Raw genomic sequence first — 13,923 nt, forward strand, 5'->3', positions numbered from 1 at the left:
TCAAAATGCGCTGGAGTTCAAGGGACTCAGGTGATTCCCCGCCCAGTCAAAATCCATTTGAATTCAAAAGACCCAGGAGATTCCCTCCCACCACAAACTTCAGTTCAAGGGACTCAGGTTGTCCCCCCAACCCCGCCATGAGCAATCTGACCCCCTGCTTGAACATACCCCCAGCAGATGTGTAGCAGCCGCGGGGATGCTGCCGCTGGAGCCGCGCGCGGAGCTCGGGAGCCGCCTGGGGACCGCGGGGCCGCTCCGGTGAGGCTGGCGGCGCATAGCCGGAGGAGCGAGCTGCGCTGCGCGGGAGGCGGCAGGGCCCCTCATTTCAATGGAAGAGAAGCGATCAAAGCAAAGCAAACGATCTAGGGAGAGGGGAGGGTAGACTTTGGGAGGGGGGGTATACAATTCATTCATTGCAGCGTGGAAATGAAAGGCTGATAGCACACACATCTGCATTTAACCCCCCCTCAAAATCTACTTTAATTCAAGGAACGTGGCTGATTCCCCCCAGAGCAAGATGAAACTCCCTCGAATAGATCACCGGGTTCAAAGCAGCAAAAGGCAAACTGATTAAACTCCCTGTCCCTTCCATTGTCCCTTCCCTGCAGACTGTCCCAAGATGCTGTGTCTGGAGGAGAACGAAATCAGGGCTCACTAGCTTTTCAACAGGGATGCAAAAATAATATGGGGACAGTCGCACGTGCCTGCAGCAGTTGCCTTTTAAACATTTGGCAAATCCAATTAACCTTTCAAAGCCAAAGCAGCCTCCAAAGTCTGGTTACTTATTTATTTTTTTTTACATAGTAGACGTCTTTAAAAAGAGGGAAAACCTTAGAGCACACAAGTTTGTGCCTGAAAGCTTGCAAATAAGTTTTCCCAACTATTTAGTTGGTCTAATAAAAGATATCATATCTACTCAAAGAAACTTGCCTGCCTTAGAGCGCACACACGTTGGCAGACTCTTCTTATGCCTGAAGAAGGGTATTTGTGTCCAAAAGCTTGCAAAGAACATTTTTTTCCCAACTATTTAGTTGGTCTAATAAAAGAGATCACATTTACCCAAAGAACCTTGCCTGCCTTTGGACATGGAAAACTTTTGCTGGTGTGATATTAAACTGGGCTAAAGGGGGTGGTTTTGTTTAATATGCTTTACTGGCGGGTTAAAGTTGTAGGAAAATCCCATCATATGGTGACACAAACAAAAATAAAGTGCATTGATATTTAATACAAATAATAGGAATTTAACAACGTTCCAAATAGGAAATTCCAATTGCTGAATTTTGGGCCAGTACATATGTTTTGTGGTTAAGTTAAAGTAACCCAAACTTGTGCTTGATTGCACTAAATGCTAGTTAACGCTAGTTAAACATGCATGTTGGTTGGACAGCTAGCAGATCAGAGCAATTCAAGGTGACACCCAAACTTAGTCTAGCTTACTGCCAAAGCTGTCCTTAGTTGACCCTTGCTTTTTCTAGGAATTCACAGGATCTGGAATTGTGTGCTTAATCTAAGCTCCCACTAAACTCAGAGACAAAGCTGGAGGAAGGCTTGGGCATCCATATCTGTAAGGCGCTCAGTACCCTTCTCTACTTCTTGTGTCAAGAGATGCCAAGCATGCTTCTCTCCTTGGAGACAGCACATCAGCTGTGCTCTGTACCATAAAACCCACTCCCATTAAAAGTCACTGGCAGAGCCCCAGCTTCAATGCGAGTCAAGGAAGTCTTATGGCTACAGTGTCAACAAGTCAAGCAGTTTCAGCAATAAATTTGTCAAAGCCATAGCTGCTGTTACAGATCTCCAGCAAAAGCAGTCCTCATGGGGGTTGGTAAATTGCCATGAAATTCTATGGAAAAAAACATATCTTGGTTTTTCAGGATACAAAGGCAGAGGCAGGACAGGGTACATTTTAGAAATTATGTTGGTCAGAGAGGTGTAAGTCTCTAAGGTGGCTCCCTGCCCTGCCTAATTTCAGACTAATACAGCTAATTACCGCTCAGTACACACCAGATTAAACAGAAGCTATAGTATAATAGAAAAGATAGATTAATTCCTACATTTACTTACAAAAAACAGCATATTACTGCATCTGCTTTTCAGCCTCTCTGGAATTTCAGTGATTTACATCAACTGAAGATCTATTAAATATTTTTTTATACATTTCAAATCTTTTTTTTTGCCTTGGGTAATACTAAAAAAAACATACCTCCACTATTTATTAGTATTCTAAAAAAATCAGACACGTATAAAATCATTTTTTATATATCAGATCAATTAAAATAAAGGGTTCAGAATAGAAGACCTAACAAAATTGTTCTCGGTCTGAGATCTTACATCTTAAATTTTGGTAGATGAAGAATTTCAATAGGAGATTTATAATCCACACCCACCATGGAAGAGAAAGAAAAAAACCCTTTATCACTGTAACAGTGTCACAATGCTAAAGTGGAATGAAAGGCTCTGTTGTGGTAATGGAAATGGTGACATTACCATAACTATAGCACTGCAGACAATGGTACTTAAAATAATTAAGGGTTATATTACAAATTATAGTTAAAATATATTATTTACCTATGCTTCTATTTAACATACAATTCATTTTATTAGATAATTATTTATAGTAAGAGTTCCTGATGCATTATTTTAAATAAATAAGCTAATCAGTAGCGTAGTTGATGAAATGACAGTAACTATCAAGAAATGAAAGATGCTTTAAAATAATTTGTTTTTTATGTTTATCTAATCTTGATAGAAATATATAAGCCAGCAGCAGCAGGGGGTGCATAAAACTGGCATCTGGAAAACTGCCTGAGACCCCCAACAAGCACACACACAATATATGCAATAAAAAAGAGCACTCTGTTCTCTGTTGCAGATGAGAACAGTTCACAAACCACCTTCTCACCAATCTATTGCTATAAAAGGGCAAGGTTCTGCTACAACTAATGTGTCACTTTCTTTAAACAGCAATGAATATTACTATGCGTATGAGACTATTCATTGGAAACATTAGTACCTCAAGTAGAAATACTCTGATGAGAAATATTCAGAAGCCTTTAGTTGATCATGCAGTATGCATGCGAAAAAAGCACACATCATGGGCCATAATTCTCCTCCAGAGCTGCTATGACACAGAGTCCCTTCAGCATAGTTCTGTTCATATTGGACAGGAATAGTCAAGCTGAGCCTGCCTTGCTGATGGACTGCCAATTATCCAGAATATTTCCATAAAAGCTTAAATTTGAATACTGCACAAGCTACAAACACTTACCAGGTAAAATTAGTATGGGGTCCAAAATGGGAAAGTTAACAGGGATTACTTAGGAAGCTGTCATCCAACCCTGCATTTTTCCCAGTAACACCAGGGAAAACCAATGTATAGTCTACCAGAAAAAAAACCCAAAACTTTTAAAAAATCAGGAAAATTAAAGAATCTGATTCTGTAGTTCTTTATTCATATGAGAAATCCTTCTGACTTCAGTGTTGGACTCAGTAAAGATCACCCTTGTGTAGGTGAAGCATCCCTCTTAAGCCAGTTCTAAGGGGTTGTAACTTCAGATAGATAGGATTTTTAGTAGATCAATTTACACAGACAAAATAGTCCTACCACACTTTGTAAGTAGTGTGAAGAGGTTACGGCTGGCCACTGCTCCAGCACTGAGGTGAAACAGCAGGCATGGGAAGTGAATTTCCTGTATTTTGTTTGTTCTCATTCTTCCATAGTCGCTGTCCTAACCACTCCTTCCAGCTCCTACCACCCAATCATTTGGTAGATTTTTTTCCCAGAAGTGGTTAGGATTTATTTTCTTCCATCTTTGCCCTAGTCAGAGGAGGAGAGCAGGAGCATCTCAGTGACCCTATTGCAACCCAGGGATTCTCACAGAAAACTGGGCACAGATCTGTTATTTACCTCAATGGTCTCCCTGCCACTGAGAAAAAGAGAGGCTTGGGGCTTTGCCAAAGCAGGCTACATTCAACAAAGGCTCTCTCTTGTTTTTCCTGGGTAAATGCTCATTTATTATCTATGAGCAGACAGGTAGTTTTTAAGTCTGAAGCTAAGCAGAAGTTAGGACAGGGTGCTACTTGATAGATTAACTCAGGGGTGGGAAATTATTTGGGCAGGCAGGCCACTTAATGAGTTTTGGTGATCTGTGTAGGGCCACTTCTCCCCGATCTTCCTGTGGCTGCAACCAAAGCAAAAACCTGAACCCACTAGCAGCTGTAGCATGTCCTGTCCCCTTCCCCCCCCAAATCTGGACCAGGCAGCTGCTGGTCATGTCCACAGCTACCCAAATGTGGCCTGCAGCTTCTAGGTTGGGGCTCCTAGCATGGAGAGTGGGGGTGGGGAGGGGAAGGCATGTTACAGCTGTGGACTGTGACCAGCACTGAAGTTTGACCCCACCTGCAGCTGTGCCCAGAGCCCTGACCCAGAAGCTGCTGGCTACATTTGGGCAGCTGTGGACATGGCTGGCAGTTGTCAGGTCTGGCCTTGAGGGTAGGGGCAGTGGCAGGGACAGGTGTGCTACAGCTGCACATGGGATCATGCTTCCACTTCTGCACTCGTGGCAGCCCTGGTCCAGAGAGGTAGAGAGAGTGTCTGGCATGTTGAAAGCAGCACTGGCTGCCCAGCATCACATGGCTGCTGGAGCCAGAGCTGATGCCCACCCATGGGCCAGATCCATTCACTTGGGAGGCACAGGCCAGATCAAATCAGTTAGTAGGTCACATCTGGACCACAGGCTATATTTTGTCCACCCCTGGACTAACTGGTTCCAAGATGCATGAGTTTTCATAGGCAACAACCTACTTTGTCAGATGCTACAAACACTACTATTTATGAAAGCCTAATTTATGTAACTAGATGGAGTGTGGGATTTACAAGACGTGAAGGACTGAGCTGTAATTGTGTGTACTATTGAACACATACACATACAAACTAATTACCATGTCTAATTTGATGTTTTCAGGTCTCTGGTAGGTAAAGGTGATCATTTAAAAGTGGAACATTTTTCTCTGCCCTCTACAAGCTCCACCACCAATGGCTCATTATTGCATCATTTACCCCTTTTTTTTTCTTTTGAACACATTGTATATATTTTTAAGATTATGTAACCAACATACTGGATAGGATCTATGGTCTATCACATACAGTATTCTGTCTCTGAGTATGGCCAGTGCCAGATGCTCCAGAAGAAGGTGACTGAAGTCCTAAAACATGTGATTTTATACTCCTTTTGAATCTTTTAAACATCTTTTTTAAAAAACATTTTTATTTTAACTCTGGTTCTCGATATAACTGTCCAATCTCTTGTTGAGTCATGGAACATTTTTGGCATTTGTGACATCTAGTGGTTATGAATTCCATAGTCTAATCACACAAAATTCCTAAAATCCAATTTTTCACCTTTCAGTTCCAATTGAATAACCTTTTTTATATTAAGCAGTCCATATCCATGAATATATTTTGGTTTTGATCACTTAAGTGATCAAAGTTATATTATAAATTGGAAGCTGCAATTCAATAGGAAGTTATTTTGTTGCTACCTTAAAAATGACCTAGAAACAAGACATGACAAGTAATTTCAAGTTGTAGATAAAGGTCATTTTTTGCTAGATTCATATTTTTATATAAATTAATTAACCCACCATCCGTTTGAAGAGCAAATGGTACCAAGCGGTGGTTATATTAACCAAACATTCAGCTGAAAAAAGCTAATTATACAGGAAACGGAGGAAAAGGTTGACTCATATGCATATTTTTTGTTATGTACAATGAAGGTCATCGTAAATTAACATTGACATTCTTGCAAAAGAATAGTTGCTAATTACCAGCTGTAAAACAGGTATCTGTTTATTGCCAGGTTTGGTTAATTGTAATGCATGCTTTTTTAGTGATGCATATATTTGTATAGTAAAACTGTTTTATACAATTTTATACAAAATGGTTATATGATCCAAATTGTTGATTCAAATAGATGCAGAAGTTTGATTGCTTTAGATTTTACAGCATGCATTTTTTAAATGAATAGATTGGATTTATCTATATTTGCAAGCAACTCCTATAGTATTGGACAACATAATTTTCATAGTATGTTTCTGAATTTGAAAACTGTGAATGCTAAAGTGAAAATTAATTTTCCAGGTCCTTAATCATCTACATAAAAAGTTGAGAAACACATCAAAGAAATCAGAAGCATCCAAGAAAAAGGTAGCTTTCTTTTCTAACCAAGTACTGTTTATTTTTATTTAGATTTACAAGTTAGTTACCTAAGTTAGTACCTCAGTTATTGCCAAAGATACAATGTGGAGATGGTCTTGAATAAGAACAGAGTTAGAATCCAACCTCTATTCAGATTTGAATTTGTTTCCATCTTTGCAATAAATCATGGATTCCTTACACTTTGAACTTTGGAAGAGCTGAATGTCAGATCCAGACCGTGTACTCAAATGATATTCATATTTTGATGATATTCATAGAATGTCTTGTTTCTATGATAAACTTTCCAGATTGTTTATTGTACTTTTTTCCTAGGATTCTGATGTATGTTTTTTAAAATTGTCTTATCCATACTGGTTTTATCCTCTGGTGTTCAAGATCCTAGTTAAACAACTAATACAGATATGATTTTGAAAAGATCATATTAGCTTTGTGATTTAGAACTGTATCAAAGTATCTGTACATAGAGTTAATTTGTCAGTCAATATAGCATACACAGTTCTAATATTTGAGCTAAGTTCACACCAGGAATCATTTGACTAACTTTTAAATGTATGCATATAGAGTAAGAAAAAAAACATTGACTGGTCCAATGGATACAGCCATATAGAAGATAGAGTCGATATGCACCTCATAAGCTTTTGTGAACTTGAGCTCACTTCAACATCTGATGAAGTTAGGTAGAGTTCATGAAAGTTTATGCTCTTTATATATCTTATTTATAGTAGTTAGTCTATAAGGTGCATATCTACTCTGTCTTCTGCTTGACTTCGGACTAATACAGCTAACTACCTCTCTATAGCCATATATCCATGTAGAACCTCAGAAAAGTAAATGGGCTCTACATGTGTGGGGAGTCCTGGTTATACATACTGTATTGAAGAATTAGGGCTCACTGTTCTTGCAATATTTATGAAATTTCTAGATAGAAATCCAAGGCAATTTATTTTTAATGCTACCCTTACATGGAAATTCTAGTCAAGATCTTTTGGTCATAGAATGAAAAATGATAAAATCAAAGCACTTAAGGACCTGCTCACCTATGTTTGCTGAATCAAGGCTTAAGACATAACTACTAGATATATTTTAAAGGTCCCCCTTTCATCTAGTCAACTCATGCACAATACATTGCAAGACTGGTGATACTTGGTTCTTCTTCTCAAAGCTGTAGTTTCTAACATAATGTGATTACATGAGAATTAGAGGTTTCATTGAGAACTAAAACAAAACTAAACATTTCTGGCCATGATAGAGTAAGGTAAAAAGCTTGAAACTTTACCTCATGTATACCACAAGAATTTAACCAAAATGCAGGCAAAAGAGAACATTTCAAAATTATTATTTGACTTGAAAAGAAGCATATGTTTCTGCATAGGTCCAAATTCATAATTTTGAAAGCAATATTTAAATATTTCTCTGTTTTTTCAATCTGGCTACTCCATTAGAAAAACAAAACAAACAAGCAAACAAAACCAAAACAGGGACAGACACTACCTTTAGCATGTTCCTGACCTTATTAAAGCTGAAACGTCTGAATAAGGACATCAAAAGTGGAGTCTTAAATTTGCAGATGTTAAAAAGGCTAATAAAAATAAGAATTTGCCAGAATACTACTTCTGTATATTTATTGAACATACAAAATATTAATGCTTGTGTCATATTTCCTGGAATTATATTACAGGAAGTTTTATTTACTTATGAGGAACCTTAAGAGAGATCCCATTAAATAAACAAGAGCAGACCTGTAGTGTTTCCTTGGTTGCAAATTAGACTGCTAATGTTGTAAAGGTAACCTCTGGATTAAGAATAATGAAATAGAACAACTGTTGCAAGTATTTTCAATCCATTATGCACAATTTTACTCATCTTACAGGTACTGTGTACCCTAAGTATGAAAGGTCTGAGAGAGACGGAGTCAAATTCTGCCCTCAATTTCATCTATACAGTCCATCTAAATCAGTGGCATTATCAGGTGTAAACTAGCTCATAATTTCCAACTAAAGGAGATAAAATGTGTCCTGTATTAATTAATTTTGTACATAGCTATCCACATTATTCTATTTTTGATGAAAATGTTAATACATTAGAAAAGGACAGGAGCTTTTAAAAGGAAAAAATAGATAGAAAATTTTCTATTAAAAAAAGATTATGCTTTTTTATTTCTGCCTAAACACACATACCTAATAAATATAGTATTTCAGCTGGCAGTGGAGATTTTTGTTAACTTGAAGAGACCAATTTTAATCTCACATGGAGGCAACCTTTTTACTGGGCAGATCCTGAGGTTATGTAAGTCAGTATAGATGATTGTTTTTAGTGGAGTTATATTGTCTTATACCATCTGAGGAATGAACTCATTATTTGCAAATATACTTGTTCAGGAACATTTTTTATTAAATTTAAAACCTGAGTCAGATTGTGGCTCTTTTTCAACTAACCAGGAAGGGCATGGTTGAAAGGCATAGTCAGGAGAAGACCCAGAAGAACTTTGCCTGGAGTGAGCACAGGATATTTTGAGGACAGGAAGTCAGCTCTACTAGTTGGTATAGAAATTGCTGTATATTTCTTCCTGCCACACATCAACGAGTAGGACTGTACCAATTGCATGGGCAAGGCCAGATTTCTTACATCTCTCTCTGCCTTTTTGCATCTACTCAGGGAAAGACATAATCCTGCCTACATTCAACTTGCATACTTGGGTTGTATTTCTTAAAAATATTGAATCTGATTTCTTTATTTCAGTAATACACTTCAAGGAGACCTAAGATATTCCATCCAGAAGTTTTGCTTATATATTTAGATTAGTTTTCAAGGTTAAATGGTTAAGCAAGATGGATTCAAAGCGCATACTTATTTGGATCAAATTGGGAAAGCAAATAGTCCTCTAAAAAGTATTTTCTTGAAAGATGAATTTTAACGTTGGATTAGAAAGTTTTGAAGTGTCCTGTGATGATGAACTAAACACAAAATGTTCTCCTTTAATCCACGTAAGGGATCTATTTACTACAGTCCAGTGTTAATCCTGATTCTGTCTAAATTACTGGGAATCTCCCATTAACTCTCAATGGGAACTAATGTTGCTTTTTCATAGCTACTAACTTTTGAATACAGCACTTCTTAACTGGTTGACACAATTTCCACTTCTCAGCCAGCTTATATCTTCAGACTCAGAGCTGGAGTGGTAAATATTTGAGAGGAGAACACTAGTTTCTCTGTATGTGAACTGAATTTAAAATTTCAATTTAAACAAGAGTAATTGCATTTCTAAATTATTTTAAATTTCTGAGATCTGCCCAGATTCTCATGCTGACTGAGGGTTCACTAGACTAGAGTAACTAATTTTGATATCTGTGTTAAGGCTGTCCTTAATATGATCCAGGGGAGAAAATAGCTTTATGAATGAGCACAAGTGAATGAATGAGTTTAAAGTAGCAGTCTCATTTTCTGGCTTTGTTAGGCTCATCTTAGTCATGCCTATTTATTGCAACTCTGAATATTATCCAGATATGCAAGGCAAAGTTTCTTTCAGCAAGAAGAATCCTAGATCATGCCCAGCCCATTTGAGCTATATGTGAATGATAAGAGGACAAACAGACCACATGTCCAGCTTATACCCTGCTCTTCCAGATATCCAGGTGTGAGAGGGGCAGTTCTTGCACTGGCTGACTAAAAGTCAGTTCCAGAAGACATTTTGAAAAGGCTATGAAGCCAGAGAAGGCATAATGACAGAGTGGCTAAGACGCCTTTCTGCAACTCCAGCAACGTGCATTTAAGCTCCATTTTAGACTTGGTCCAGAGGTTACCCCCTTAGTTGATTCAACTGTAAATGGGTACTGGTAATTGAGGGATGGGGGCTCAAATGTGGCCTGATATTATACTTATCACTCCCATGTGTGCCTTTGGCTATAAGAACTGATGTGCAATGTCAATGTACTGCTAGGTTGAGTAAACCTTTGACTTTTTGAAGATGTCTTTTATCCATCTACTTTAGTTTAATGTCCAAAGACAAGATAATAGAATGTATTACATAGCCCCCTTATAACAGAAATAGGTAGCAAAAAAAAAAATCCCTGGAACCAAACCTAGGAAAGATGTTGACTGCACTTCATAACTAGATTCTGTTTTAAAATTCAGAGTGCAGACTGTCAGGTGGTGCAAGGTATCATAACCCAAGCCACTGGAGACTATAGACTAGATAGATCTTCTTCTGTATTATATGTTTAAACTATTCTGTTGGCTTGAATGCATGGATTACTTCATGTTAGTTGCCAAATCAGATTATTCCACTATGAGATGCTTTTCTGCACATTAGACTAATCTAATGCTCAGTAAAGTGTCACTTTCTACATGTGTGCAGTAATTACTGTACAGTAAATTAGTCTAATGTGCCATTTTCTAGTAATTGAAGATTCAGGTACTAGAACAATGGCATATTAATTAATGCGCCTTACCACATGTGTAGATGCTGAATGGGAGCAAATTGCTCCCAATCAGCCAAGGCAGCAGGAGACCACAGGAGGTGGGGAGAGTTGTTCCAGCTCAGTGAGGCAGCTGGGAGGCAGCTGTTCACACAGCCGGGACAGCTGTCCCCTTTCCCCTCAACCCTGGACCCCTGCTCAGGGCCAGTCCAATCTCCCTCCAGATGGGATGGAGCTGTCCACAGAGCCGGGACATTTCCGTCTTTGCCCTCTGGAGCTTGGGGCTAAGTTCCTGTGCCCCCTGCAGCCCTGTGGCTGGCACTCAGGGGAGGCTGGAGCTTTTCTTGGCTGCTTGCAGAGGGGCAGAGCAGGGCAGGAGCATCCCTCGATTGGGCTGCTCCTTTTGGGCCCAGTTTGCTCCTGCCAGGGGTGCATGTGTAGATGTGCACCACAGAGTGTTTTAATAAGCCTGCCCTGTAGTCAACAGAGTTACACCAAGGAAGTTTGCTTTTAGTTCTGTAGGAACTCATCTAGGCTTCATAATGCAATAGAGCCATAAGCAGGGGCAAGATAAGTCTGGGACAGGGTACTGCACAGTAAGATGAGTGGGCAGACTGTATGCTTCTTCTCATTCCCCCAAAGTACTCCATCACTTATGGAGGTGGAGGGGCTTTCCTTCTGATACAGAAAGGTTTATTTCAGTTTCCAAACTTTTCTGGTGATTAGGGGGTCCTGATGCAGAGTTTGCATGAATAGTGTCCTAGAGCCTTCATAACTGGAAAAGGCACCCTGGATATTACTTGCTAGATTGGACCCAGTAAAGCAGAACTCAAGGTGTTGGTGACCATGTTAGTGAAGTTAAGTGTAAAGGCAAGAGTGTAGAACAGATAAAATTCTATACCTGTGCAGGGAACAGTAATTCATGGGAATTAGTTGCTTAGGCCAGACAAATTCAGTTAGAGACAGATTTAATGTTCTTTGGCTGCAAAAGTTCATGTTGTGAGACATCTAATTAAAAAGAACTCCCCTGTAGGAGATCTAGCCTGTGTTACAGCAAAGAGAAATGATGTCTATGGTCAGTCCAAACTCCTCCTGAGGCAGTCCAAACTCCTTCTGAATAAGTCAGCCTGATAATAGATCTGACCAAGGTTAAGAGCTATTATTTAAGAGCAAGTAGCTTGGCTACTCATCATAGAAAAATACAGCCAAAATTCAAGAAATTAGGATGATACCTAGGCTGAAATATGTCATGTAATACCTTTTAATGGCTCTAGTTAAAACATGGTTTAGTTTTGCCTAATGTAGAGGGACATACCATGGTTCTGAGTTTTCCATTTCCTATGGAAAAATGGAGAAAAATGCAGATTTCACCCTTTACCTGAGGAAAATGTGGATTTCTTATTTTAACGGAGAAACCCACAAATTTTGCAGTTTTGCAAAGAGCTCTCTGCAGGCTGGCACAGTTCCAGACTGCAAGGAGCTGGGAGGGAGTGGGAGGAGGGCGGTCAGGCTAGGGGTGCCATGTACACATGGCCATCAAGCAGCCTGGAGAACAACTCCTGTAGGTAAGTTGGGGGTGGAAATTGAGGCTCCCATAGAGAGGGAGAAAGTTGGGCAGGGCTAGTTGCATGTGGCTTGGGGCCCAGGACCATAATATGCAGTCTCAGGACCCCAGTGGGAAGTGGGACTGGGCTGCAGGCACCTCATCTGAGGGTTGGGGGAGTGGGGCCATCTCCCCACCACTGTGCATGCTCCTGGTGGGGCAAGGGCAATCTGTGCCCCCCAGAACTTTGCACGGGTTGAGGGCAGCCATGGGCTGCCCATGTGGGGCTTGGGTTCTCTGCTCTGCTGCCCTTCCTCAGGGCCTCCACAGTCCAGACAAGGAATCTCCTGTGTACGGGGTAGCAGCAGGGGCAGGGGCACAGGTTTGTTGCTTGTGCTGCTGCACAAGCAGGGGATGCGTTTTCAGGGTAGGGTGGATTTTACAGCAGAAATGAGCTTCCCCATGCAGCACTGGTGTTCCGTGCAGTGCTGGGTTACACCTGCTGTGCTGCAGAGGCCCTGGGGGGGTGGGCAGCAGGGTGGGAGCTTGAGCCTGCAGCTGGCAGCCTGCACCCTCCTCATGCAGAAATCTTGTGGGGGGACACAGGTTCCCCACTGCCCCCCCTGGGAGTGCATGCAACAGTGGGGAGTCAACCCCCACTTCCCGAGCCCACAGCAGGCAGGGGAGCTGGGCTCTGCACCACTGAAGCAGCAGCTGCCTCCTGCCAAAGGCCCTGGCAGCTGGGGGGGCTGGCGGCTGGGGGGTCGGGGCAAGGTGCACCAGCAGGGCTGGGGGGGACTGTGGGGGGGAAAATGAGGGGTACCAGCAGGGCTCTTGGAACTGTTGGGGGGAGGGTGGCAATGAGGGGCCTTTCATTTTAATCACAGATTTTGGGGGTTTTATCACAGAATTTGTGATTTATCAGGGAAAACCAGAATCCCTGGATGTAACACAGCTCTGTAATGAGATTTGGTTCCATCCACTTGGAAGATCAAAACACATTGTAAGTGTTAAGACACTAGTTATAACCATGCACAACGTATTTCATAGTGAAGAAGGGCCTTAAGTCTCTCAACAACAAACTTACTGAAAGTGGCAGTTTTTAGATATTTGGTGAGTGCATCTACATGAGACACTTAGGATATTTTTACACATGCTCCGGGAGTTGTGATGGTGGTGGTGGTGGGGGGGCAGTGCTTTAATTAGCAAGCTGCACTAACTAATAGAGCCCAAGTGTCACGTGTATCAGCGTCTCCCATGTTGAAAAATGGCAGCAGGGCACTTTGAACTAAAGCTCATGAAACAAGCTTTAGGTCAAAGCACCCTGCTGCCATTTTTCAGCATGGGGGCGCTGATACACACGATGCTAGATTCTGCTGGAGTGTGTTAATTTTCATGCTCCAGCCAAGTCTGCTCTGATGCGCTGGATTTCCAATGCATTGGAGCTGGCTTCCTGCATGTGTATAGGAGCCCTTAATGCGCAGTAGCCTAATACTACTGTGCAGTAGTGTGCCGGGCAGAAATCATGTTAATATGCTACTGTGCAGTAGTATTAGGCTACTGCACAGTAAGCGTCACTAAAAAGCCTTGCGATGGTGCTACTGCGCAGTAACTGTAGTTACTGTGCATTTAGTTAGTACTTCATTAAGCAAGTACTAAACTAAATGCATAGTAACTACTCTGCATTAATGAACATGTGGACGTGTCCAGTAGGTACTAATTTGTTAAGCAACTAAAAACACTAAAAA

General features: G+C 40.7%; 1 protein-coding gene across 1 annotated transcript in view; it reads left to right on the plus strand.

Annotated features, from left to right (window-relative positions):
• GALR1 (galanin receptor 1) overlaps nt 1-13,923 on the plus strand; it is a 29,851-nt gene that overhangs the window by 14,394 nt on the left and 1,534 nt on the right. Inside the window, exon 3 of the mRNA XM_014522530.2 lies at nt 6,140-6,205. Within this exon, the coding sequence (XP_014378016.1) occupies nt 6,140-6,205 (66 nt within the window). The remainder of the gene's footprint in view (nt 1-6,139; nt 6,206-13,923) is intronic.

The sequence above is a fragment of the Alligator sinensis genome, unplaced genomic scaffold (assembly GCF_000455745.1).
Source record: "Alligator sinensis unplaced genomic scaffold, ASM45574v1 scaffold286_1, whole genome shotgun sequence".
Classification (NCBI taxonomy): Eukaryota; Metazoa; Chordata; order Crocodylia; family Alligatoridae; genus Alligator; species Alligator sinensis.